General features: G+C 50.0%; 2 protein-coding genes across 2 annotated transcripts; one reads left to right on the top strand and one right to left on the bottom strand.

Annotated features, from left to right (window-relative positions):
• Positions 1-720: 720 nt before the first annotated feature.
• On the bottom strand, positions 721-18,711 carry AIFM1 (apoptosis inducing factor mitochondria associated 1). The gene is given in 18 exon segments (XM_054213543.1): positions 721-954; positions 2,102-2,298; positions 2,879-3,003; positions 4,859-5,001; positions 5,553-5,693; positions 5,774-5,862; positions 6,904-7,011; positions 7,711-7,819; positions 9,039-9,115; positions 9,752-9,836; positions 10,443-10,533; positions 11,324-11,454; positions 11,586-11,698; positions 12,618-12,647; positions 13,579-13,669; positions 16,700-16,842; positions 18,348-18,508; positions 18,510-18,711. Coding segments are annotated over 18 exon segments (2,073 nt in total). The 5' UTR covers positions 18,677-18,711; the 3' UTR covers positions 721-882.
• Positions 18,712-21,755: 3,044 nt separating this feature from the next.
• MARS2 (methionyl-tRNA synthetase 2, mitochondrial) lies at positions 21,756-25,295 on the top strand. The gene is made up of 2 exons (XM_054214788.1): positions 21,756-21,845; positions 24,084-25,295. The coding sequence occupies exons 1-2, from the start codon at positions 21,756-21,758 to the stop codon at positions 25,293-25,295; spliced, it is 1,302 nt and encodes a 433-aa protein (XP_054070763.1).
• The last annotated feature ends 556 nt before the right edge of the window (positions 25,296-25,851 follow it).

Below are 25,851 nucleotides of genomic sequence, written 5' to 3'. Positions count from 1 at the left end.
GCAGGGGCAGCCTGCAGACCCTCAGCTGCACACCCTTCCCTTCACACGCCAAGGGCATCAGCCTGTCTCCAAGGGCACAGTGAAAGGCTCCCTCTCCCTCCACCTCCCACCCCACTGTGCCGTGCTGCGGCCCGTTCCTGGATCCCTTTTACCTGGCACGCACAGCCAAGGGCTCAGCATTAGCGGAAAGCACCCAGATTCCCACAGGGTGGCTGGAGAGCTGATGACACGCTCCTGACACCATCGTACCCCCCGGGCCCAGCATCACCCTTGGCTGCTTCTCCCCACCCACTCCAGCCCATGCTCTCCAGACCCACATTAGTGCGCCTCCTCCGTCGCTCCCACACTCCCTTCCCTCCTGCCTTAGCGACTCTAAGCCTCTCTCCTTATTCTTCCCGCCCCTTCTACGCCGCACCTTACAACCGGCACCAGGCTGGAGCTCGCCCCTGGCTCCAAATGCAGCCTACACGGGAGCCATTGCATCCTGCACTATTTCATCCCGCGGGGATGTACTTTATTTCTGCAGAGGCGGCTCTTGCTGCCCAGGGCAGAGCCCCCCGTGCAGCCCGCAGGACTGCAAGCTCACCAGCTGGGACGTGCTGCGTGAAGAGAGGCGGGTCCGCGGGCTCCTCCGCCATCGGTATGAGGGGAAAAACTGCCAACAGCAGGCGGCATGCTGCCCTTTCAGAACCGGCAACGCACAGGTGCAGGAAGAAGGCATTTAACTTAGACAATCTGAATTTATTGGTGCAAACATTAGAACTCTAGGTGAGGGGAAATATTCACAAGTTCTTGGAGGAAGTTGTCCGCGATGAAGGGGTGCCCTCAGCTGGCAGCCCCCGCTGCCCTACTCACTCCTATCGCAGTGTCACTTTCTGGAGTTCAGTCTTCGTGGATGTTGAAAAGCTTTGCCACTTCATTGAGATCATCGTGCTCCTCCCCATCCTTGATGATCTGAAGGGAGGAAGAACGCGTTAAAACCTGCACGAACTAGAAACAGCCGCTGCTGCAAGACTGTGCATGGTCCCCAGCCAACGTGACGGATTTCTTAGATCCTCTCTGAAACTGGGCTGGTGACAACTCACCAACTCAGGCAGTCCACGACACGACACCAGTACTTACCGCAGCCAAAATTAATGGGAGTCTTAAAGGGAGCATCACCTGGCTACAGGAATGGCTGGAGTTAAAACCAACCTCACTGTCCCTGCTTCTGATGTCTGGATTTCCCTCTACAGCTGGGGACAACAAGTATCCTCGAGAAGTGCTTCATCTCAACTCTGGGAAGATGAGCCAGTCTCTGCGCACTGACTGAGAGGAGCCAGTGTAAGGGGCTTAAACTTGCAAGCCCATCTTTTAGGCAACGAGACCGAGAGGCCCAGGAGCCCATAGGTACTTGGCTCTGATTCAGGCAAGGGGCTGCTAAGGGAAGGACAGGATTTCTCTTTCACGGGGATGGGAGAAGTAACAGGTTTAAACTGCATCACGAAAGCTTCGCATTAGGTACCACGGGAAACCTCCAACATTGAGTTCATTTTGGGCCAGATCACCTGGGGATAACGTTTATACTTTAAACTACTGAAATTCTCCAAAGATGTTAAAAAAATGACCTAAGTACAGCTGATCTTACCTTGGAAGATGGAGACAGACTATGGGGGATGGAGACAGACTAAGCACCTACTCAAGGCTGCTTCTAACCCTGACTTTTTGTGGCCGTGTATCTAGGATGACAGACGTTTGACAGTGTTTTAGACACTTGTACGTTAGACAAAGTAGCACAAAACCAGGACATTTCACTGTGGTGCTCAGTCACGTGTGATTCTTGCCTGTACTCACTGCAGACCTGAAATTTCAGCCGTGCAAAGGCAAGGCTTGAAGGATAAACCCGATTCAAGTTGTTTCTGTAAAACTTTTGAACATGCAGAAGAGCACAAGGACACCTCCCATAATCCACGCGAGACGGGGCTACCACTGGACATTGCACAGCTCTGCTCCAGAAAGAGCATCTGCATTTACTTATTTTAAATTGGTAGATTGATTTTTCCACCGAGAAATCCCCCACCTAAGCAAGCCTCACTGTTCAGCAGCCTAGTCCTGTACTGACCTTTCGAGCAATGGGCATCCTGTTGAAGATGTTCCATAATACGATTCCTACCACAACTTTATCCCTGAGGTAGAAAATGACACCTTTGCCATAATCTTCTCCTTGCTTTGGAACTTGAGGCGTTGGTGAAGAGCTTGGGGAGATGCGAACATCCGAGGCTTCTGCTTCCGTTTCACTCTCTGATCGAATGCCCGTCCCTAACGCAAAGACAAGAGATATCAAACATCCCGTGCAGGAAGAGGCAGCAGTATTTGCCTGTGACGGTGAAAGCAGACTAAAGAGAGGGGTTCTGTAAGAGACCGAGGTGTTTTCCTTCGAGTCGTGTCCAGCAATAGTTAAGTTTCAACAATGGAAGGAAGCAATCCTAAGGTGAAGCACAACACTGACAATTCCCAACTTCCACCACCAAATGCAAGAGACAGAACAGTCTATTTCTTCCAGGTGGCACATACAAAATAAATATTCTTATACTCACACGATCTCTTTTGTGCAAAAACTGATCATTTTATTGCTATGGAGGAAACTAGGCTTCACTGGGAAAAAAAGGTTTAGTTTTGGTAAATGAGTTACGTGGTGTCTTCTTGGAGGAATGTTATGTTTTAATCGCATTTTAATATCAAAACCAGCCTTTAAAGCTTGGTCTAGAAAAGAGGCGAACAGACTGGTGTCTCCTAGCGCTCTACACTGAGATGAGACTGATGCCGCGGCCACCACACGGAGCGAGACACAGAAGCCTCCACGCACGCAGACAGCCCCCAGGCACGACCACAGCCCTACCTGATTGCTCCGTTGCACTTTTCGGTGTGTCTTTTGCTGTTGCTTTAGCAAAGACTCCTACTGTTGGCAAACTACTGTCAACAAGGCCAATGGCTTCGTACCCTACATTAGGGCCCAGATCGCTCCTAGAAATGAAGCGGAAAAAAAATAAAATAATCATTTGTAGCATTAGTGAGACAAATACAAGGCAATTCCAGCCCCGAATCCTTACAGACGGTGTTGTGCGAGACAGAGCGTGGTACAGAGGAGAAACGACACACATCAGTCTCTTCTGCATGCATTAGGGTGGAACAAGGGGTGACGACACAGCACGTCCAAGGCCATCAGTTTCTGAAGAAACCAGTTCAATGAACAAAAACTTTAAATACTTAAGGCCTGCTCCCTTGAAGGAAGCTGGGTGGCTTCCAAGAGCTGCATATATCTCGACCCTTTAGGAAGTCACCCATCTGACCTCAGCACTCAAATGTGAGGATCAGGACGCAGTTAGCAGGGACTTGGACAAATCTTCTGTGTGCCTCCTTAGCAGGAACGGGCCGAGGAGACAGAGCTGGGACAGAAGCAAGCGTTCCTCTGGGTCCTGGCAAGACCATTTGACCAAACTCCTGGCAGTGCCGAGTTACAAGTACTAGACTTTGCAGCACAGACAATTATTTAGCGTATATTTCAGAAAAAGCATTGAAGGAATGTTAAAGAGAAGACCACACGCTGTAACACCTCCTTGAACCGAGCAGCAGCTGAATTTGAACCGGGGTGCTCATAGGAGTCAAAGCAAGTGTGGTTTGGGGCCCAGTAAGTACAATGTGTCTAAAGTGTTCCCAACTATGCTGAGGCAATAAATGCATCCCACAACCAGTCTGGCTGTCTCTGTACGTACAGCGCTACCTTTTTGGCCAGAATCCTCCAGCACAGACTGGGGTTACTGGAAGGAGTACCGGCAACATGCCAGGTGAGCAGAGCCGGCACCCAGCAGTGGGTCAGTCAGAGCTCAGGAGGGATCCTGAACATCCTGGAAAAACGCAAGAGGAGCTCTTGCCGTTTGCCAGCTTTTTAGCGTGGGAGAAGGAAGTCTCACTCGGTGAGGGCCGGCAAACCCCCGAGTTAACACCTGCCAGCAAGACACGAGACCGCAACTCCCCGTGCCCCGACTGCCCGCATCTGTGTCACCGCCAGAGCGTCCTGACGAAAGCGCACCATTAGAATGGATGCTTCTGTCTCCTCGTTTAGAAGTGACATGAGGACCCTCTTCTGGGTCCAGAGCCCATTCAGTATAGACCAAGCGTCCAGGTAAATGACAGCAAGTCGTAAAGAACTATTTTTGAGGGGGTTTCTCCAAGAAAAGTAAAACTCCTTTCCCTATAGTTAAAATTCCTGCTACCTTTGCATTTCTGATCTTGAGCTAACAGGCCTTGGGATATTTTTTTGGGGTGTTATTTTTTGTTTGTTTGGCGGATTTTGTGTTTTGTTTTAAAAAGAACTTCAGAGATACAGCAGAACTGTCTCTTTTCTTGATACCCCTCTCTGGAAAACGACAAACTTCCACGTACACTCCTGGATGCAGGGATGTATCGCTACTAAAGCGTCAGTTCGGCTAATCAGCAGAGGTGCAACACAACTGAAACCAACAGATTGCACTGGGGAGCTTCAGATAATTGCAACAGAAAAGCTGTTGCTAAGCCCAGCCTGTAAATTAGCCACCTCTGAGGAAAGAGGCTGCTCTTTATTGCTGCTTCCTTCACTGAGCAGGACTCAGGGAGAAACTGGGATCCTGCAGGAAGGAAAAACATTTCAGAGAGGTCAGGGCAGAGCAGCGGACGCTCAAATGCCCTCCCATTCCCTGAGCTTCTGGGGACAAGCCATACAAGGTATTTGCTGAAGTAATTTCACTACACTCTGGAAACAGAAACCTCTACAAGGTGTATCTTGTCACAGCTCCTGCCCCGTGGCCAAATAAGAAATGGCAAAAGAAGGAATCAACGTTACCAGAACATGGACTGATGCCAGTAGGGCTTTGCAGCTCCTGTCATGTTTTCTCCGGCTAGCCTTCCGCTCACGACAGCGTGGTCATGGTGCTCTACACGTCTCCTGCCTAGTTTGATATCATAGAAGCAAGCAGCATCCCCTGCCTTAACAAGAACCATTCTGTGAGGACTGAACATTGACACCGAAAGCTTAAATTAATGCACAAACAAAAAAGGCTTTGGGAAGAGAACAAAGCAGAACTACGAACTGAGTTTTTCTGACAAACCCCAAACACCCCCACTGCCTTTTCCCACTTCCCCAGGCTACAAAAGTCCCAGTTTCTCAGCACTTTTCACTGATCTTTGGAAAAATAAGACAGCATCAGGTATATTTTTCCAGAGGAATCCAAGTCTCGACTCCCACCAAAGGGACTCTTACGCAACAGAGTAATCCGTGCTATCTTTAGGTTACCCCAACTCCTCTTACACAGCATAAATATTCAAAAACTCGCAGAGTCGTTACCACAGCAACGAAGCGTGCCGTGGTGCATGAACAGACTCCACGGCTGCCGGCAGGATCTGCACTACAATTGGTCTCGTTACTTGCTATTTTTTGCCCCATTCACCTAATCAAGGTCTCCCAGCCCCCATAAGCGTGTGTATTCTGACGGCATCAGCATAACCAGCAGACGGGAAACTCCTCTGCACGTACTCACCACCCAGATATTGGAGCGTGCCTGCAGCTCCGCGTTCACCCTGAACCCTCCGAAGTCCGAGTCCACCTCCAGCCCAGCTGACTTTGCTAATTCCACGTTAGGCTCCAGCCCTACTGCAGCCACAATATGATCCGTCTCCACCTGTTTGGGAATTCGTCATTATTATCTTAATCCTCTCAATGCCCCTGCCAACTTCACCCTCTCCCTGCTTTTAAATTTACCTTTCGTCCATCTTTCAGTTTAATCACCAGCCGATTGCCAGAGACAGAGACAGACTTGACCACGGCATTAGGCATGACATTAACACCCTCTGGAAAAAAACACAGGAAACATAACTGCTTGCTCGGGGGCAGACAGATTTCAGCTGAAGGGGCATCTTTGGTGCTGCTGCGGGCAGAGCAGCGGCCAGGTGAGGAACCAAGGGAGGGACCACCTTATCTTTGCTGCATGTGCCAGCAGTTTGAGTTAAGCGTGAGAAAGAACCCCGGCTAAAAAGTTTGAAAGAGCTACTTAAATGATAACCAAAAGTACAAGTCTCATATGATGACATGGTCACATCCAAAAGAACTCCCCAAGGCAGGTGTTCAGGCACCAAGGACATCCAATTACCGACTGCTCTGTCACAGCCAGACCCAGAGGTCCGACAAGGCAACTTCCATAACAACAGAATGTAACTCAGACCTGGGGGTTATCAGCCCCTGCAATCTGCAGCCCAAACTACAGCCCTCCTCCCTCTCTCCCCACTCCACCTACCACTGCACAGGAATCGATTCCGCACTCGATACGGCAAATGGAAGAAAGGTGTCTCAGATCCTTACCAACTTTATCAGCTAAACACTAGAGCAGCTGGCCTTACAAAGGTGTACGCATAAGGTGTGGGGCTACCCGACCCTTCTCTCAAAGTCACTCTGGGATGACTGCATTGGGCTGTCAGAAGTAACGTTATTCGAGGCTAGAGCAACTCAGAAGAGGACAGGCAGCTGTTGTAAGGCAACTTTGGTTCCAGATTACAGAGGCCGTTAAATAACTCCAAGTATGGCAGTAGGGATCATTCTGTGCAGGAACAGAGGGAAAAATCTCACTGGCATCAGCACGTAGATTTGCTTGGCTGTCCCAGAGGAACTGCTAAGGAGCCAGAGATTCACGGCAGCTCTGTGCTACCCAAGCTGCCTGAACCGCAGCTTGTTCTGTTCTGCACCCGGGCCACCTTGCAAGGGACCCAGTCTTCCTGGGGCTCCACTGTCACAAGCGGCAGACAGCTGTATTTCACGAGGAAGAGCTACAGCAGCCACTGGCCTAAACAGCACAGCTCTGCCTCTCGCCGAGGAGGAGCACTGAAGTGCAGCTTCACCTCTTCTGACTTTCTCTGTGGTCCAGTTGCTCAGATATTCAGGCAAGACTTTGCCCATATTGCCGTTCTCTGGAAAGAGCTGAATCACCTCCAGGCCTCTGGTTCGTGCTGGAAGGAAAGCAAAGAGCAGGCTTCTTACAACCACGGATGAAGAGCAGCAGCACAGACTTCAGGACACAAGCATATGCTTTACTTTACACAAGGAGCTTGACAGAAGTTTCCAAAACTCGGAGTTCTGGCTCCCAGATTTTCCACAGGAGTCACAAAGTGACTGTCTGCTGTTTCACACGCACCTGCAAACTCTAGGATATCAGACAGCAGGCTTTTCCCCAAAATACTAAGTATTTTACTTAAAACTTCTCTTATTAAAAAAATTATCATAAAGACACTACTCAAAAAGCTGCGCACCCTTGACAGTAAGAATCCAGTGGTTCACCACCTCTTTGGCATAATCATTTTAGGGTGGCTTTTAGCGTCAAGAGGGCAAATATAACTTTTTCCAAGGTGGAATGACTTTGCAACATGCAGAGCAACTGCACTGCTTCCAGAGGCCCCAGCTCACAGAAACCTTTGTGGTCAGGGGCTGTTTGACAGCTAACGAGAGGGAAAATGGAAAATCAGGTCAGGCCACACAGACAACAAAACACACGTGCATTAAGGTTACTTCAGGCAAACCACAGGTTGTGCAAACACTCAGCAGTTGGGGAATGAAAAGGACGTTTCTAATGCCCGGCTGCTTACAGTCAATGTCTATCGCTTCTGTCAAGGTGCCAGCTGAAGACCAGCTGCCTGCAGAAGCACACTTACCTCTTCTTCCCAGAGCACAGGCCAGCTCACTGCCGAGGAAACCACCACCGATAATCGTGATGGACTTGACTTCTCTTGAAATCTTCTCCAGGCTTTTGAAGTCCTCAATCTGAAAGAAGATTTATTCTCATTTTAAATATCCTCAAAGAGGAATGGCAGGCATGTTTTTCTCCAATTTCTCCCTTTGAAATAAAAGCAAGTCTCTCTCCAGCTTAGAAAGGGAAACCTGTTGCTCCTTCCTCTTGTTCGTCTATTGCACAGACAAAACTCCGAGGCTTCCTAATGTTTGTGCAAACTTTGCCCTGTCCAGGCAACCTCAGAGTCCTGAAGTTTCCCCTAACTTTCAGGAAAAATGACAATGAAATTTCTAGACACAGAGGTACTGCAGCACATCCACACAGTACTACAAGGATGGCACAGCTCGCATCACCCATCTGTCCCCTCCCGCAGCTGAGCGGACCAGACCTTAGGGGAAGCCCGGCACAGAACAGAAAGGTCCCATAAGGCTTCTTATTCCTGAGTCATTCCCTGAACTAGACCAAGCAGAAGGCTGCATGCCTGTTCTAAATCCCATGCTTTCAAGCAAGTGTAGTATGTCAATAAAAAGCAACTCTGCAGCACAAAAACCCAGAAGACCATTGACTGACTTCCACGTCTTTTATTCACTTTGTCCCAAGGCACAGGATGAAGGTGAAGAAATGCCAGGAAGGAGGCATGGATATCAGCTTATTGGTTCATCAGAAAAACTATCGAAGCCAATCCGAGAGCTAAGATGAACACTCAACTTCACACTCAGCTAAAATTTCAGAGCATGAGAGTAGTCTCTGTCCTGGCTCAGGCCAAAGGCCAACCTCTCGCCCGTGTGCTGCCGAACTGCGGCATACACTTACTCCAGAAGTGTGTCAGGCCGGAGCACTACGCTAGCTTCCTGCGGCTGCTCGCGGTCCTGAAGGCACACCCTGCTTACAGCCCAAACTGACTCGCAGAGCTTACATTGCTCCTGTTTTTAAAAGGCCTGGAAGGCGCAGCAAAGTCATACAGAAGGGAAACTAAAAAAAAAAAAAAATAAAAAAAAAAAAAATCACACATTATTACAGCTCTCAGGCCTGAGGCAAGCAGAAGAACGGCCTAGCAGACTCTACCCTGTTTACCTGCCTGGGCAAAAGGAATAAATAGCAAATGGACTCCTGGTTACCAGCTGGGGGAAGCAGCTGCCAAGGCAAGGCTGTCCTGGGCCCAAAGCAGAAGAGTTAAAAAGCTGAAAATAGTGGTAGTGGCTCTGATTTTTTTTCAGCCTCACCCCAGGACTAGCAGCACCTGGAGATTACCTTTCGGAACAGCGTCAGCCTTTGTTGTACATCTTTTCCTGCTCTTTCAATGGCGGGTAAGTTCCTTGGAGAACCACCTGAGGACAAGGGCAGAAAGAGAGCCTAATGATACCATGGCCATGTCACTGGCTACCCAGACAACGCAAAGCTGTGATCCGGACTGTGCTTTGCAAACTGTTATGCTCTATTTCCTGTTGCTGTCTGGGTTTTTAACATGAAAGACCTTCTGTGTGAGCAGTAGGTGACCCAACAGCCACCCAGGGCAAAAAGACCTAACACTTCACACCTTGCTCCGCTGACTGGAGACAGCCAGCTCCACTTTATCCACAGGGGGCTGCACAACTCCCAGTGTTAGGTGCTGCAGCAGTGCTCTGCCCAAGCAAGAGCCGGTTGTTCTGCTCGCTGCTGCTGCAGGCAGGATTTGAAGAGGCTGGCCTAGGCAGGAGCTCCTTGCTGAGCTACTGGGGAAGTCACCTTTTCCTCCTTCCCTGCTGATTTGCACAGGGCAAAACTTTGAACGTCCCAGAGAAGCTGGCTGATGTGAGGGAGGTGAAAAACCCAGTGGCGTGGTTGTCTGTATGACTGTCCTTCATGTGACTGCTCTGCCAAGTGTCTGACGCATATTGTGGAAACTTTCTTGTCAAATAAATGCCACTGAAATAAAAAGGCTGTCACAAGACGAAGAACAAAGAGGAAAAAACCCAAAAACTTACCAGTGGCAATTAGACATTTGTCATAGGATATCTGGGTACCATCATTGAGTTTCACTGTGTTGCCTCTAACATCCATATGCACAACCTGCAAAATTAAACAAGCAGGAGAGCTCAAGCTTCCATGTGCTGTAGGCCATTTGAGTTCAACTGCACAGACTAGTCATTAGAGAAGCAAACTTGTAAGTAACATTCTGCCACCTTTAAGTTTAGGGGGGGTAGGAGTGGGGAAAGGAGAAGACTGGAAGTAGGAATTAAGAAAACATCTTTGGCAACCATCATAGATCAGGCTGATCTTCCCAGGATCTGAGTCTAAGAAATGGACTCAGACACCAAGTGCAGCTCAGCAGTAAGAGGAGTCACTTAAATTTTATTTTAGAAACATATAAAAACTGAGGAAGAAAATATATTAGAAGCCTCACATAAACTTTTCCACCTTCCTGCTGCTTCTGCGCCATGCTTTTGCTCATATTATAACCCATTACTTGGATCATTTTACTCTCCTTACCTCACCCTCCGACCGATACATAGCCTAGTTCATCATATACACTTTTCCCACACTTGTACACGCTCTCCTTCCTCCTCAGCCAACCCTCCACACCACCAGCTACAGCTGTTTAGTTTCAGCTTAGAGCACAGGCTCTGCTTGGGAAGAAGCGTATGACGCCAGAACAACAGCGAGTGCTGTACCCACCTTCTTGCCACAGAGAACTGCTACTCCACCATTTTCGACGAAAGGCAGATCACGAACAGGCACATAGAATGACGGCGGCTGGAAATATATACTGAAAAAAGCTCCGTTATCAAACGGGTTCCACTCTCTCCGCGATACCAGCTATTCAGCAGTTACCAATGATACAAAGATAACTCTATGCATCCATAACGAGCTCCAGAATTCTTATTTACCTATTTTTAAAAATTAAGGTCTTCACGCTGTTGAAGTTCAAGGGTTTAGAACAGTAAGGCTTTATCACAAAAGTCACAAGAATCCAATATGATCCAGGGTCCCTGGAGCTCTACTTTAAACCCTCACCTTTGCTATTAACTTCTTTCACAGGATTTCTGCCAGCGGTGGTGCATGTCTGAGGCAATCACAGCAAGATTCATGAGGTATTAAGTACTGAGCTAACTCACATGTGCAAAACAGCACTCTTGACAACTGCCAGCGCTGCCACACCTTTCAGTCTGCTCTTAGTGCTCGACTGACCTGTCTGTAACATCTCGGCATCTCTGGGAAGCCAGGCTTCACCAGTCTGCAGCCTACGTCAGGGAGACTCGCAGACGCCGCAGGGTAGTCAGTCAGCTGCTCCAGCACAGACCACCACACGGGCTCTGCACACAGCATGCACTGCTCCGTCCCCTCTTCCATCAGCCCAGCGACAACGCACGCAGACACACACGCACCCCAGGGCTCTCTCCAGAGCAGGCAAACACAAAAATCTACCCAGCGGTTTGTCCACACAGCACTCGGGTCCTTCATAGCTCTGCAGTGGCTCTCTCACAAGAGCAGTTTGATCATGGTCAACTTTTCCTTAAACACCTCCTTCATCCTTGCTACCCGTAAGTGACACATACCTCCTCTCCTTGCCATTCCACTGTTTGAACCGCAGAGTCTCTGTCACTTTTGGATCATCTGAAAACCATAGTTCTTTGGAAAGAGGTGGACGCATATAGGGCAGGGCAGGATCTTCAGACACAATCAGCACCTTTAATCGGTCATTAAACACATCAGCTGTACCAATGGCAGGCAAATGGCAAAACACACAACAGAGGCTCTGAAGCAAGCACAGTACTCAGCCATCCACACAGCTCTGCTCCAGAACAGGGCATCTCTTACCCGGGCACCAGGGTCGCGAGCCCGAATGGATCTGGCAGCAGCAAAAGCAGCAGTTCCTCCACCGATCAGCAGGAAAGGAACGTGAGACGGGACCTCAGGGCGAGCCCCCGGAGCTGCAGGTGACAGACCGGACAGCTTACTGCAAACTCAGCAGGGAAAAGAGCCCAGCCCCAAGGAACAGAGTATGGCACCAGATGCCTGTCACATACAGACCTCCTTTGGCAAACTGCCCTTCGAATACCTTCTCTTCCCCTTCCCTTCCATCCCAGTATAAAGAACTATGCTGCTGCTTCACTCAAAGCTGGCTCCCTGCATACATCAAACTGTCAGATTTCAGCAAGTTAATTTTTGTAAGCTAGATCTGCACAGCTGAGCTCCTTGGCAATGGCAGAGTTTTGGAATAGGAAAGAATGCTGCTTACATTTGCACAGCTGGGTGATGTGGTTGCAAAATCAAAGACCCACAAAGTTCACTTCCCGCATTCAATACACAATTTCAGAAGCTTCGTGTGACATCAGGACGCACTCCGTACAGTAGATTCAGGATAGCAAAAACATGTTTGGCCTCTATTCTGGCCAAACACTGCACTAGAGGTCCAACATTTGGGTTTTACAGCAAGTGCCAGTTTGCTAAGCTAGCAAGAGGGACTTAGCCAAAAGATTATTCAAGTACCAGGAGAAGAGATATGGCCTGGGTGTCATTCAAACCAGAAAACAATTTTCAAAGTTATATTTGGAAAATACAAACTGCAAAGTGTTCGATCTAGCTGCGTGTCATCTTTAGGAACACAAATCAACTTGTGAGCAAGACCAAAACTCTGCACTGGCCATTCAGAGAACGGTTTATAAGAAAGTAAAGTTCCCTAAAATGCCAAGGCAAATTTTTCTGTAATTGTATTCTGAAAGGAGGCCAACTTTCGGGTCCCTACCAGAGTGCACTTCCTCCCACATGGAGGTCCTGTTTCTAAGCAACACATGGTTAAACCGTATGTAGGAATAAAACAGTCAGTTAAATATTACCATCAAGACTCACCTCTTGTGCCCCGAGAAGCAGCATCCGTACCTGGAAGAGAAGACACTGACTTACTCGGCGAAGCACAGGCTACCAAGGATATCGCAGTTGGGAAGCTGCGGCTCCGGGCTGACTCAGGGAGACCACAGGATTACCTCCGCTCTAAAGGGACCGACTCTCCAGAAATGTCGACTTACCAAGACCTCGGCTTCAGCATTGAGGCTCTCACTCTCTGCTCTCCAGCCTCAACCCTGACAAACACGTGTTATCCTCTCCCTCAAACCAAGCCGTTTGCTGTCCTGTCTGCAGGATGTTCTTTCTGTTGGTTTCCTAGTAAAGCGACATAACGCACCCTATCCTCTATCACCTAAAGCCACTGTCAGTAGGAAGTGTATCAACCTCAATGCTTCGGACACAGCAGCTTGAGATCTCGCACATTTAAAAGATACCTTCAAGGTCTGTGGTCCACACAGAGCCCACAAAGCATCATCAAGAGCCTCACTAATTGTCCCAATTCCTCCCTCTACATGGTAGCCCAAGCACGATACTTCTTGCAGGCCCAGCCCACTATGCACGGGACAGGATTTTGTGCTGGCAGACCATATCATCCCTTTGGAATCACAGTGTCTCTGCCAGACTGCGTAAGGGTAAAAACCAAAAGCGGGGCTAACTCTTTTCTCCTTTTATCACAGAAGGCATAAACGGCAGGAAGGAGCCCTGAGAGATAACCTACTTTATCCTCACGATTATCTGTAAAACAGAGCCTTGTTCTGGGTCATGGAAAGCTAGCACCATCTTCTGTGCGGGGAAGACATGGGAGCTCACAAACAACAGAATGCGCCGGGAATTGACAATGCTGTGAAGGCGCAGCTTATGCTAACCTGTGTTTTCAGAAAGGCTCTGTTCCATTTGTTTTAGAGGTCTCAAGTTCACAGCTTACAAAAAACAGGCCCAAACCTAGAACTAGCAGGCTAGTACCCACCAGGAGACGATTCATTGTCTTGAGATCGCGCAGTTATTGTTGTGACACGGCTGGTGAATCGCTCTTTGTTTTCTCTCAATGATCTGTATACCTGGAGAGAGACAAGGAGATTTTTACCTTGCATATCTTACAGCATCAAGGCACCATTCTGCTTCTCCCCCTCGACAGGCTTTTGTCTATCCTGCTTGCTCAGAAAAGCCGTCTGCTTTCAGTTAAAGCACACAGATCAAAACATACCTCACTGAAAAAAGTGCCCATAAAGGTACGTATGCATAGCTACCAGAGGAACGCACTCAGAAAATTATCTGCTCTACATATGATGGATCTCAGTGGCCTGGTTGCTTTCCATAAGCAAGCATCAACCTTTCTGCAGGTGTTTGGCCTTTGGGCTGCAGAACTCTTTCAAGAGGAACCAGGTCCAACAAAGCGAATGCAGTCAAACAAACCCCAAAAGGCTATTTGCAAGCTGTGCCGTGCGCCAAGGCCTAACACAAGGCTGCAGAAAAGGAAGACAAATTCACGGCAAAAAGCAAATCCCAGCTTCAAAAACCTAGAGCAGCTGGAGAGAACAAGTAAACAACCGCACTGGCTCTCCTTGGGCCAGATGTTACAGGCAGGGTGGTAGCAGCGGTAACATCACTGATGTTAGCAGCACTCCTCGGACACGGGAACGTGGCTCTTCTAGGTAACTGCCTTCAGCTGGAAGAGATTCCCGTGTCCGAACGCTGACCTTCCGGCTATTTGTCTGTTAAACAGTATAAGCACAGTCTGCGTGTTCTGGGGATACAATTTGGTGGTGCGGACAAGGAGGGAACATCTTTTAAGACTACCAATTTTTCTTGGAAGTTAACATGAAATGTAGAGGAGCAAAAGACAACGAGACTGCTGGAAGCAGGTCACAGCATGATATTTTCCCCCAATTAACAAATGAGAGGGAAGCAAGCAATTTTTTAAAGGCAAAACCTAGCCTTGCTGGTAATCCATATCACGTGTGCACAACATTAACTTTCTTATAAAAGAGAAAAAAACCCTATCAAGACAGTCTGAAACAACTGTCTATCCAATTACTGGATTTTGAGTTGTGGAAGAATATTAAAACTGGAACATTTCCAGCAAGAAATAAAAGCCTCTTAAATGTAAAGGCACAACAGGTAATGCTGCAGCTGATGCCAAACCGCTTACTGTTAGCTAACCGAGTGTTATGACATCCAAACTATGTCTGAACAAAAGTTAATTCCTCTGGGGAACTGAAATCTCTTTTACTCCCTAGACATTTTGCATTTTTCCAGTCTCCACAAAAAGGTGTTTTCCGACATCGCAAATAGTCTCAAACGAGAACTGAGGAATGTAATGCCAGGCACAGAAACGAGCACAGGCAGACAAAAGCATATCCAGGGAACTGAAACAATGTCAAAAATAGCAGAAAACAGGAACTCATCAGTGCTGAAACGAAAGAAGATATTTTCAAAGCCTTTTGCTTAAGCATACAAAAGTCAAGGTTAACAAAACTACCTCTGCTTTTGCAAGCAGAACCATGAATTTTTTAAGTCTGAAGGGCAACATCTAGCAAATTAAATCCGATCCCTTAGAAAAAAAAAAATGACCATTATATACATGCAAAATTCCAAATCAGGTCTTCAGGATAAACTTTTCCCAAAGGACAATGCCAAGTTCTTTCTAGTCAGAAATATAGCTGTGTATTTTGCCAGATCAGAGTGATATTTCCATCCTCTTCTCTGAAGAAATCACAGACGAGTTTTCTTTTCTCTAGAATGCTTATATTTAGTCGATTATCTCCTTTTCCTGTATGCCAACATTACTGATATCAGAATGGACGTGTTAATTTGTGCCTTTCTGATGGTTACAAACCAAAGATGGCCAGTTCTGGTTTTAGACTAATCTAATATAGAAAATTTAATTCCAAAGCAATTTTTTTCACACTAAGAACTACACTGAGAATATCAAATTTGTAAGCTTAAATTATTTGTCAACGTTCCCTGACATTAAGCGTCTGAGGCCAGGAGGCACAAAGACAGTTAAGTTAAAGTAAATGGCGAACTTGGTGTGACATACAGAACGGTACCCTCCCCCCGCCCTCTCACCCAATTAAAACACATTTATTTAAGCATCTTACATAAGCTCCAGTCCCAGTGACTGTTCCTCCTACAATTAAGTATAACAATAGGTTGCTGCCAGCTTTGCCAGGAACACCTGAAGACGTCAGTGATCTAGAAGGGCATCTTAGATGATGGCATTGCAAAACTGTAGGTGAAGACAGGCAATGAAAGAGAAGAGAGGGAAAGAGCGGACTATTAAGAAGGATTCTTGATTAAACAGATCTTGGGAAAAGCAGAACGTCCTTTGTAATTTCAGTTACCTTGTTTGTCACAAAAGGCACAAGAAGGTAAAGGGAACAGGAAAAGACTTTTCCTCCGTGCACCATTTTGATATTTTATTTTTTTTTATTTCCCAGGAGCCTTCTGCATGCGAAGAGTTTCATTAGGAGAAAATCAGGACTTAGAACTTTTAATTAATATGATCCTCTAAGAGAACGAATTTTGAAACAAAGATTTGTGTGATGTAAACTTCGGACCCTTCCACTCCTAGGTAACGCGGCTGCTCTTCAGCTGCCTGAATGTAATTTACTCTAAGTTGGGCTGAAAAGCTTTATTCTTTTGAATCTTTTGAGAAGGACACAAATGTGTGCTCACCGCTTTTGGGTTGCTTTGGTGTACTTACACAAGCTGAACACTGATGCTCTGAATCGAGATTTGGCAAAGAATGGTTTACGTTGGTATGAAAAGTATATGCCATAAAACTGCCCCTGAACTATATGCTACTATCACATACAAGACAACGGACAGAACCATGGTTGATCATAGAATGTAAAAAAACAGTGCCTTTATAGTAAAAAAAATATTAAAAAGTAACTGAAATTACAGTAAAAAAATAATTATCATAAAGTTAATTTCCAGCCAGCTCAGTTAGCTCCCCTTGAAGTTTTCTGAAGGATGAAATAGCTACAGAGATAAAAAGCTAAGTAGAATTAGCTGAAGTACAGCGAACACTTGACAGGAGAGATGTATTGCAGCTTCTTTCCGTGAGCTACCTTTCTACTTACATAGACACCCGCTCCCAATGTTGACAAGCCCACAATAAGGACAAAAACAGAACTATCGCCTTTGCCCCCGGGCACACCAGAGCTAGCCACTTGTCTGCTCATCTGCAGTTTTATGGGAACATTCCAGCGCTGTAACAAGTTGCCTAAGGAACACAATTTATTAGAGAAAAAACACAAAAAGACTGTCAATACAGAGTTATGTTTTGAAATTTAGAGACCAAGTAATTTCTGAAACCAAGTAAACAAGCTACTTGTTTGAAACGCCCAGTACCACATCTGAGTGACTGCAGTATATTATTCTCTGCCACAACAAACGGCTCCAGGCAGCTGTGGAAACCAAAAACATCTGTAAGATCAAAGACTAACTGAACAAATTAACAGCAGAAACATCTACTGGGAAGCTAGAAAGCCTGTCTCCAGCTGAAGGAGCCTTCGAGCTACATATCGCTGGCAGAGCACATCACAGATGCGCGTACTGCACGTTCGCTGTGCTTACGCCCTTCTCTCGGCCTCTCGGCGGAGGTCTACAGATGCACTTTGCTCGGCCACGCGCGAGCAGAGGCTAGCGTAACCTGGTTAGGGCGAGCGGTAGGTACAGTTATACCAGCAAACAGGCCCTTTGCCAACGCTGATTATTCCACCAAGGTAAACTATGAGCAGAAAGAGCCTTCTGCTGACAGAAGGGGGATCCCAAATGAAAAGGAGCAGCAGGGCTTGCCAATCCAGGTGAGGGCATTACCAGCATGCCAGCCAGGCAAAGAGCACATCTAGCCGAACAGCTATATAACGGGGAGGTTGGTTTTTTTTTTTACTACAATTTAATTACAGACTCCCGCCTGTCCCAATTAGGTCTCTAAATGGAGCGGTGGCGGTGATGGCTCCGAGCGCCGTTCCCAGCTCGGCTGCAGAGCTCGTTCCCACCCGTGCAGGGAACACCCTCCTCCCCCGACACCAACCTGCTGAACCCCTTTGCCCCCTTTGCCCAAACGCGCACCTTTGTGACACAAACCCGCAGCAAAGCCGCGGCCATCCGAAGGGATACAAACCTGCCGAACGGCTCCAGCCACCCCACGGGTTCCCGAAACACACAAGTTTTCCCTCCCGTGCCCGGAGGCCGAGCCCCCCCCCCCCGCGCCCCGGCTCCGTGCCGCCACCGCGCCGTTTCCCACACACCGGCCTCCTCCGGCGGTGGAGCGGAGCCGCCCGGCGCCTCGGTGCTCCGAGGGCAGAGCAATGGCCCCGCGCCCGTTCCGCTGCCGAAAGCGGTTTTTTTGCCTAATTATGTCAAATTCCCTCTCCATCCGGCACCGGGCAGCGCCGCCGGAGCCGAAGGACGGCTGCCCTCTGTCCGCCTAACGGGAGCCGAGAGCCCCCGAGCGAGCTGCAGCTCGGGAAACCGGCGGTTCCCGACCGCGGTCTATCCCCTCGGTCACCGGCCCGGCGGGGAGGGGGAGCCGGGCCGCCGCTTCGCCTGGCCGCGGGAAGGGGCGCCCGGACCCGCCAGTGGAAGGAAGCCAGCTACGGGGACCGCTCCCGCCGCCCTCACGGAGCCCCTGCCCGGACTCGGGCCTACCGCACCGGCAGGGCCCCACCGGCCCTCCCGCCGCCGTACCGGGGCAGACTGACCCCGGTGCCGGCCCCGACTGACCTGCGGCGGCTCGTCCCCGCGGTGCGGGGCTGAGGGGGCGCAGGGCACGCACCACCCCCCCCGCAGCAGCGGCCACGCTGCAGCGGAACATGTCGCCGGTCGCCTCCCGCCGCTGCCGGCCCCGCCGCCCCGCCCCGCGCCTGCGCCGCCGCCCGCTCCCCATTGGCTGTTGCCCCTCGAGCCCGCCCCTTCCGGGCGGCCGCTCTGCCCCGCCGTCTCGGTGGTGGCCCTGCCATGTTGCGACCGCCCCGCCGCTTGCCGCGCCCGCTCCGCCGCGCCGCCTCCACCGGGCCCGGCCCGGGCCGCCGCCTCCTGCTCTCCACCCCCATCTTCTACGCTAACGGGCCGCCGCACATCGGGCACCTCTACTCCGCCCTGCTCGCCGACGCGCTGCACCGCCACCGCGGCCTCCGCGGCGCCGGCCCGGGCCGCCTCTCCACAGGTGAGCCTGGGCGGCAGCAACCTCCGGCACCTCCCCGGGGCTCCCCCACCTCCCCCGGGACTGTCCCCGTCCCCCGTGTCCCCAGGCTCGTCCCCAGGCCCCTGCGGCCCCAGGGCTCCCTCCCCACGGCCCTCTCTGCCGTTTCAGGGACCGACGAGCACGGGCTGAAGATCCAGCAGGCCGCGGCCGCGGCGGGGACGTCGCCACCGGAGCTCTGCCAGCGGGTCTCGGGCCTTTTCCGCCAAGCCTTGACCCAGGCTGCCGTCTCCTTCACAGACTTCATCCGCACCAGTGAGCCCCACCACCAGCGAGCTGTGCGCCATTTCTGGGGGGCCCTCCAGGATGGCGGGGCTCTCTACAAAGGGTGTTACGAGGGCTGGTACTGCACTCCCGAGGAGTGCTTCCTGCCTGAGAGCCAGCTGGCCGAGCGCAGGGACGCCCAGGGACGCCCCTGCAAGGTGTCACTGGAGACCGGCCATCAGGTAATGGCAGCAGCACTGTTCTCTTCAAGGGTGGCCGGTCCTGTGGAAGCACTGCACACTCGTCTCTTGGTCTGGCCTGGACAAATTTGGGGGTGTTTAGTGCTTCCAGTAGCCTTTTGTAATCCATGTCTGCTGAGATTCACCTGCATTTCATAGAATGTTTCTTTTGTGTTTATAGAAGACCAGACTGGATAGGGCTTTGAGCAGCCTGGTCTAGTGGGAGGTGTCCCTGCCCAGGGCAGGGGGCTTGCAGCTAGATGATCTTTAAGGTCCCTTCCAACCCAAACCCTTCTGTGATTCTAGTGGTGTGTGACTGCACAAGGGAGAGCTGCCAGAACCCCAGCCAGGAGATGCAGATTTCAGCCATGTGCCATGGGAAGGACGCTGCTGGGTTCCACAGGCTGGTGGCCTGGAAGTAGCATTTTAAAGTGGTGATGAAATAAGGTTGCTGTGCAGAAGGATAAAGGTGTTTATAACTGAGGTGTTCATTGGGTGTCTGGAATTTCAGACCTATTTTGTGAGGCAATTCAGTTTGGCCTCTGGACACTTTTAATCAGTCATGTTACGTGGGTTTGAGCCCTACATAAAACACCGTAACCTCATCTGCCTGTGGTCTAGTCTGATGACTGAATAGCAGTGCAACCAGAAGCGTGGTAGCCAACCAAGAGTCTCTCTGCCTCTGCATTTTCTGTAAGGTGTCGGGAGTTACGTGATCTAATCCAGCCATTGCAGATAATCATGCTTCAGAGCTAAGCAGAGGTTATGCTCTTGTCATATTTCTATGAGGCTGGGGCATGGGAGTGTTGGCTCACACAGAAAGAGGTTTGTTGGCAAATAATATCTCTTGATAAAGCACCTAACGTAGTTGGGGAAAAGATGAAGTTTCCAGGGAAAGAAATCATTCTTTAGATCTAAAATAGAGTCAGCAGGCTTCAAAGTCAAATATACCCTGAGAACAATGACTTGCTTTAGCTGTACATCAAACTGTCCAAGAGAAACGGTAGCGTGCGTGGTGCAGAGGAGATCTTGCAAGGTGGTGGAAAGAGATGGTGGGTGTTTATCTCCAACCAGAAAGAGACAGTTTGCTTGAGGGTTTGGGGAAGGAAAAGGGGGAGTTTACAATATGCCATAAAGCCCATACTTCTGGTGAGTGTCTGATTTTTGGTATCCAGCAGAGCCTGTGGGTGAAAACGTATAGCTCACTTTTGAATGATGTTCTTCAGGTCTTCCTTGAACACTGAGAGATCAAAGACTGTTCTGTAGGAAACGATCCTCCTTCTTCACTCTATTACTGTGCTTTTGTGTCATTTAATCTGCGGAGAGGCTGGAGAGGAGCCACCAGAGGCTCCCAGTGTGGTCAGGGTACGGAGCACAGGCCTTGAAGAGGTAGAGGGAGCTGGGCCAGTTTAGTTTGGCAAACAGGATGCGAAGGGACAAGCTAAGAGCAGCCTACCACCTCCTCACAGGGCAGTTATGAAGAGCACAAAGCCATTTGCTTCTCGGGGTGCCAGCTGCTAGAGCAAGGGGTGATGATGCCACAAGCTGTGCTGTGGGCTCAGGCCTGGCATTAGGATAAGCTCTTTCCCCAGGAGGGTGGTGCAGTCCTGGAGCAGGTCCCCACTGAGGTGGGAGAGCCCTGTCCTTGGGGTGTCCCAGCCTTGGCTGGATAAAGCTCCAGTCGCCCTTGGCTGGTGCCAGCCCTGCTGTGAGCAGGCTGTGGCGCTGGGGAGAGGTGGAGGGCCCGTCCCACCTCCACTGCTCTTGTTTTATGGGTTCGTTCTGGTATGGGGTGTGGATTAGTTTATCCGTAGAGTGAGCAGATGCTCCGTTGCAGGACCAGAACTGTGGCGTTCTCTGTTTGCTGGGAGGGGAGCTGCATTTAAGGCATTCATTGCTCAGGTCCAGCCGAGAGACAGTTGGTGCATGTGGGGCTGCACGGGTTCTCTTTCTGAGGAGGAATTGAGCTGAAGCTGGGGACTGAGCGCTCAAGGAGCACACCGCAAAGCCCTGCGGGGTTGGTAAACAACAAGCTGAACGTGAGCCAGCAGCGTGCCCTGGCAGCAGAGGCAGCCAACAGGATTTTCTCGGGCTATATGAACTGGAGCAACACCTGTTAAAAAGACGTGATTATTCCCCTCTACTCGGCACTCCAAATGACCACATCTGGGTACTGCATCCAGTTTTCCATCCCCCAATACAGGAAACTCAGTTCAGAAACTGGAGGAAGTTCAGCGGGGGGCCACCGAGATGGTTAGGATGCTGGAGCACTTGCCATTTGAGGAGAGGCTGAGGGAGCTGGCTTCTTAAGCCTTACAGAAGACAGGATTTCTGGAGGGCCTAGTGGCAGAAGCTCCCCAGTAGCTACGAGGAGGTCATCAAGAAGATGGAGCCAGGTTCTAATGGTACGTGGCAGGAGGATCAGAGATCGGGAGTAAGTTGAAACAAGAGAGGTTCAGACTGGATTTACAGAGAAACTTTTTCCCCATGAGGACAGCCAAGCAGCAGAACAGGCCTGGGGAAGTTCTGCTGTCTCCATCCTTAGAGGTTTTCAACATGTGCCTGGCTAAAGCCCGAGTAACCTGTTCTAACCCCGTAGGTGACCCTGCTGTGAGCAGGAGGCTGGACTAGAGGCTTTCTGAATTATCCCGTGCTCTCAAGTTTGAAGGTCAGGGGAGACGGCACGCACATTTCTCTGCAGGGCAGATATTCCAATAGCTGTTTGCAGGCAAGCCTTGAACAGAGACACCGGTTTTGCAGGTTCTTAAAATTACTCTGCCCTTAATCAACCTCTCTGTATGCTCCAGGCCCTAACTTCGCAGTTCTCAGGAGACAGCCTGTTTCTAATCCCTTTTCCTCTTCCCGCTGAACTACTTTCTACACACTTGTCAACTGCCTTTTCTGCAGGTGGCGAGCTGACGGGTAGCTCAGCTCTTGGCACCTGGCAGGGGACGTGAGGTGGGCTCTTCAGAGCCAGACACCAGACGTGGTCAGCGTTTCGGAAGAAATGATTGCAGCTCCTGCTTTGAGATGGCTTTTGCCTCCTAGGTTGTTACCGAAAGGATCACTGGACTGTGTAAAAGGGAATATTGGATGGAGGACATTGTATTGGCTCTGCGTGACAGAGTGACTCCTGAGCGGAGTGTTGAGAGCTGGTACCCAGAAACTGAAAAAGATTATGGAAAATCATAAAGAATTTGGGAGCTCAGGGGGAACCAAAACATTTTTGTGTAACTTTTTAAGATTTGTGTAGGGAAGAATATTTTTTTGGGGGTGACCCTCTAATCAAGTAAGGAAGGATAGCGTTTGCTACTGGCTGCTACTGAAATAAAGTAAATTCAACTACATCACAACAGCATTTTGTACCCCTAGGATTAATTATTCCGTAGGGTATGTACCACTCAGATTAGTTATTCCTTAGGGTGTCTCAGCCTGAGCTGTGGTGGGTTCTCTACTGCTTGTATTGAGAGCGAGGCACTTTCTGGCACAGTCACAAGTTGTTGGGTTCAGTGCTAGAAACGGAAACTCTGCTGCGTGATGCCACAGCCCATACTTTCTTATCTTAGGGCCTCATTTAGCTTTAAAATGTAAGAATTCTTGACCTAGCCATAGATCTCTTGAGCGCCTTTGCACAGCTCACTCATACCGTATCTACTCACAAAGTTTTCATTGTTTTAGCTAAATGTGTCATTTAATGAATTTAAACGTGTGGGAGGAGTGCTGTCAGTACTCTAACACGATTACAGCTTACAAAGTTGGCAACTAAGATGCTGTCGTGGTTTAACCCCAGCTGGTAACAAGGACCATGCAGCCACTTGCTCACTTCTTCCCCCACTCCCAGTGGGGGAAATAAGGGAAATAAGGAAAACTTGTGGGTTGAGATAAAGACAGTTTAATAGGTAAAGCAAAAGCCCCACAGGCAAAGGAAAACAAGGAATTCATTCCCTGCTTCCCATCAGCACACAGGTGTTCAGCTCTCCCTGGGAAAGCCGGGCTCCATCATGCGTAACGGTGACTTGGGAAGACAAACGCTATCGCTTCAAACGTCCCCCTCTTCCTTCTTCCCCAGCTTTATACACTGAGCGTGACATCACATGGCATGGAATATCCCTTGGTCACTTGGGCTCAGCTGTCCCGGCTGTGTCCCCTCCCAGCTCCTTGTGCCCCTCCAGCCTGCTCGCTGGTGGGGTGGTATGAGGGGCAGAAAAGACCTTGAGAGCTCAGCAACAACGAAAACCACCCGTGTGCCATCAACACCGCTCCCATCCCAAACGCAAACCCAGCACCGCACCAGCTGCCAGCGAGTCACCTTCATCCCAGCCAAAACCATGACAGATGGGGAAAAAGAGGAAAGTAGCGCCTAGGAGAAAAGCAGAGGCACCCACCAGGATTGTTAGTAAGGCAGTAATTAACAAAACGACAAAAAAATGACATTTTGTCTTTTCATGATTTTCTACTATTATTGCATAACTACATTTTTAAGAAAGTGTATTCTCATCTCCATAATTCTTGCCTGATGACACACAAATCTGGCTGGTAGAAAGGTATTTCTTCCCTGGGGGCACAGGCATCTTTGAAAGCAGAGTGCTGAGCCGTTGCAAGGGCTGAAGGCCTCACGTGTTGTCCTGGGGAACCCAGGGAGGCGGTGACAGGAGAGGAGGCTCCCACTAGCCACGGAAAGGTGCCAGGCGCTTCACAGGTGGTGGGAAGCACACCCGGATGCAGAAAAACTCCACACCAAGAATTCCCTGTGCAAATTGTACAACTGTTTGCAGGGCGTTTGGGCCGTAATTCTTTTCTCTCCTGCCTTCCCAGGTGCACTGGACCAAAGAGGAGAATTACATGTTCAGGCTCTCGGCGTTTCGGGACCCGTTGCGGGACTGGCTCCGGGACAACCCCGGCGCCATTGCCCCTGACCCTTTCTACCAGCGTGTGCTCCGCTGGTTGGAAGAGGACTTGCCAGACTTGTCCATCTCTCGGGAGAGAAGCCGGCTGCAATGGGGCATCCCTGTCCCCAGTGACCCAACCCAAACCATTTACGTGTGGGTAGATGCCTTGGTGAACTACCTGAGCGTGGTGGGCTACCCCGAGACACATGGCGAGTGGTGGCCTGCTGCGCACCACATTGTGGGCAAGGACATCCTCAAATTTCATGCAGTCTACTGGCCAGCACTGCTGATGGCAGCGGGACTGCCTCCCCCCGAGAGAATCTTTGTGCACTCCCACTGGACTGTCCGCGGGCAGAAGATGTCCAAAAGCCTGGGCAACGTGATTGACCCCGCTGCTTGCATTGGCCAGTACACGTTAGATGGATTTCGGTACTTCCTGCTAAGGCAGGGCGTACCCGAGCGGGACTGTGACTATTATGACGAGAAGGTGGTTAAACTAGTGAATTCAGAACTGGCCGATGCGCTTGGGGGGCTTCTCAATCGCTCAACAGCCCTCAGCATTAACCCCAGCAACACTTACCCTTGTTTCTCAGAGTCTTGTTTTCCAAAGGTCTTGGATTACAGGGAGGCAAAAGGCCTGGGTAGGGCTTCCGCTGAGGACTATGAGTTGGTGGCGTCTGTGGCATCTCTGCCTCTGCAGGTGGCTAGTTACTTTGAAGGTTTCCAGATCTACAAGGCTTTAGAATGTATTGCCCTGTGCGTCAGGCAGACCAATGGTTTCTTCCAGAGACACAAGCCTTGGAAACTTGACCGCAGAGACCCTGCAGAGCAGCTCTGGCTCGACACCATCATCCACGTCACGCTGGAGTGCCTGCGTGTCTATGGGATGCTCCTGCAGCCTGTGATCCCGCACACTGCGGACAGGTTGCTCTCCAGGCTGGCTGTTGAGCCAGAAGAGAGAGGTCTCTCCAATTTGACATTTCTGCCACGCTACGATGGGAAACCATGTCCCTTTGAAGGGAGAGAGCTTGGCCCTGACACCGGCGTCTTGTTTCACAGACTAGAGAAGCCAAGACAGCGTCAGCATCAGACAGAAACCAAGAAGCTCCAGTCTCTGACAAACAGCTGCTGTAAATAAAAGCCTCCGGGAACTCCTGGAAAATCTTGTCTCTGTTAAAAGCATGTTCCTCCCATCCCTTGGTGGTGGTAGAAAGTGGGTGAGTGGAGACCCGGCTGAGCAGGGCTGTGCTGTCCTGCCCAGGTGACTGGTGTGGGTTTGTGCCCACCGTGGGACACAGACACCCCTGGGCAGGTTGGTGTGTGAGCGGGGCTGAGGGCTCCAAGAGCTGCTGGGTGACAGCCTTGGAGCAACACCTAAATTGGGTAAGATGGTAACAATGCACTGAAGGCACAGCCTAGGGCTTGAATATTGCTGCTTTTTTTCCCTGATGTATTTTATGGGACATAAAAAGCATCTGAGGTGAATATTTATCCCCTTAAAATAGGGTACTCTTCCTGTGCAGACTTGGGGCTCCACTAGAGACCCCTCTTGCCTGTCTCCTGTCGTCCCTCCTGGCCCCTTTGCCTTGGCTTTTCTGTGTGAGGAGAGGTCGGGTGCTCTGCTCAGGACACTAAATGTGAACGTGGCAGCCAGTTAGTGGGACCCCCCGGAGCACCGCGGCCTGGGGACACAG

The sequence above is a fragment of the Rissa tridactyla genome, chromosome 9, assembly GCF_028500815.1.
Source record: "Rissa tridactyla isolate bRisTri1 chromosome 9, bRisTri1.patW.cur.20221130, whole genome shotgun sequence".
Lineage (NCBI taxonomy): Eukaryota > Metazoa > Chordata > Aves > Charadriiformes > Laridae > Rissa > Rissa tridactyla.
Note: the sequence above shows the minus strand (reverse complement) of the source record. Positions and strands in the feature narration are given on the sequence as shown.

Excerpts from the sequence above, each read along its gene's own strand:
- MARS2 (XM_054214788.1), top strand. The coding sequence starts at position 21,756 with ATGAGGACAGCCAAGCAGCAGAACAGGCCTGGGGAAGTTCTGCTGTCT. Across the intron at positions 21,846-24,083 it reads TGTGCCTGGCTAAAGCCCGA|GTGCACTGGACCAAAGAGGA; the intron begins GTAACCTGTTCT and ends CTGCCTTCCCAG.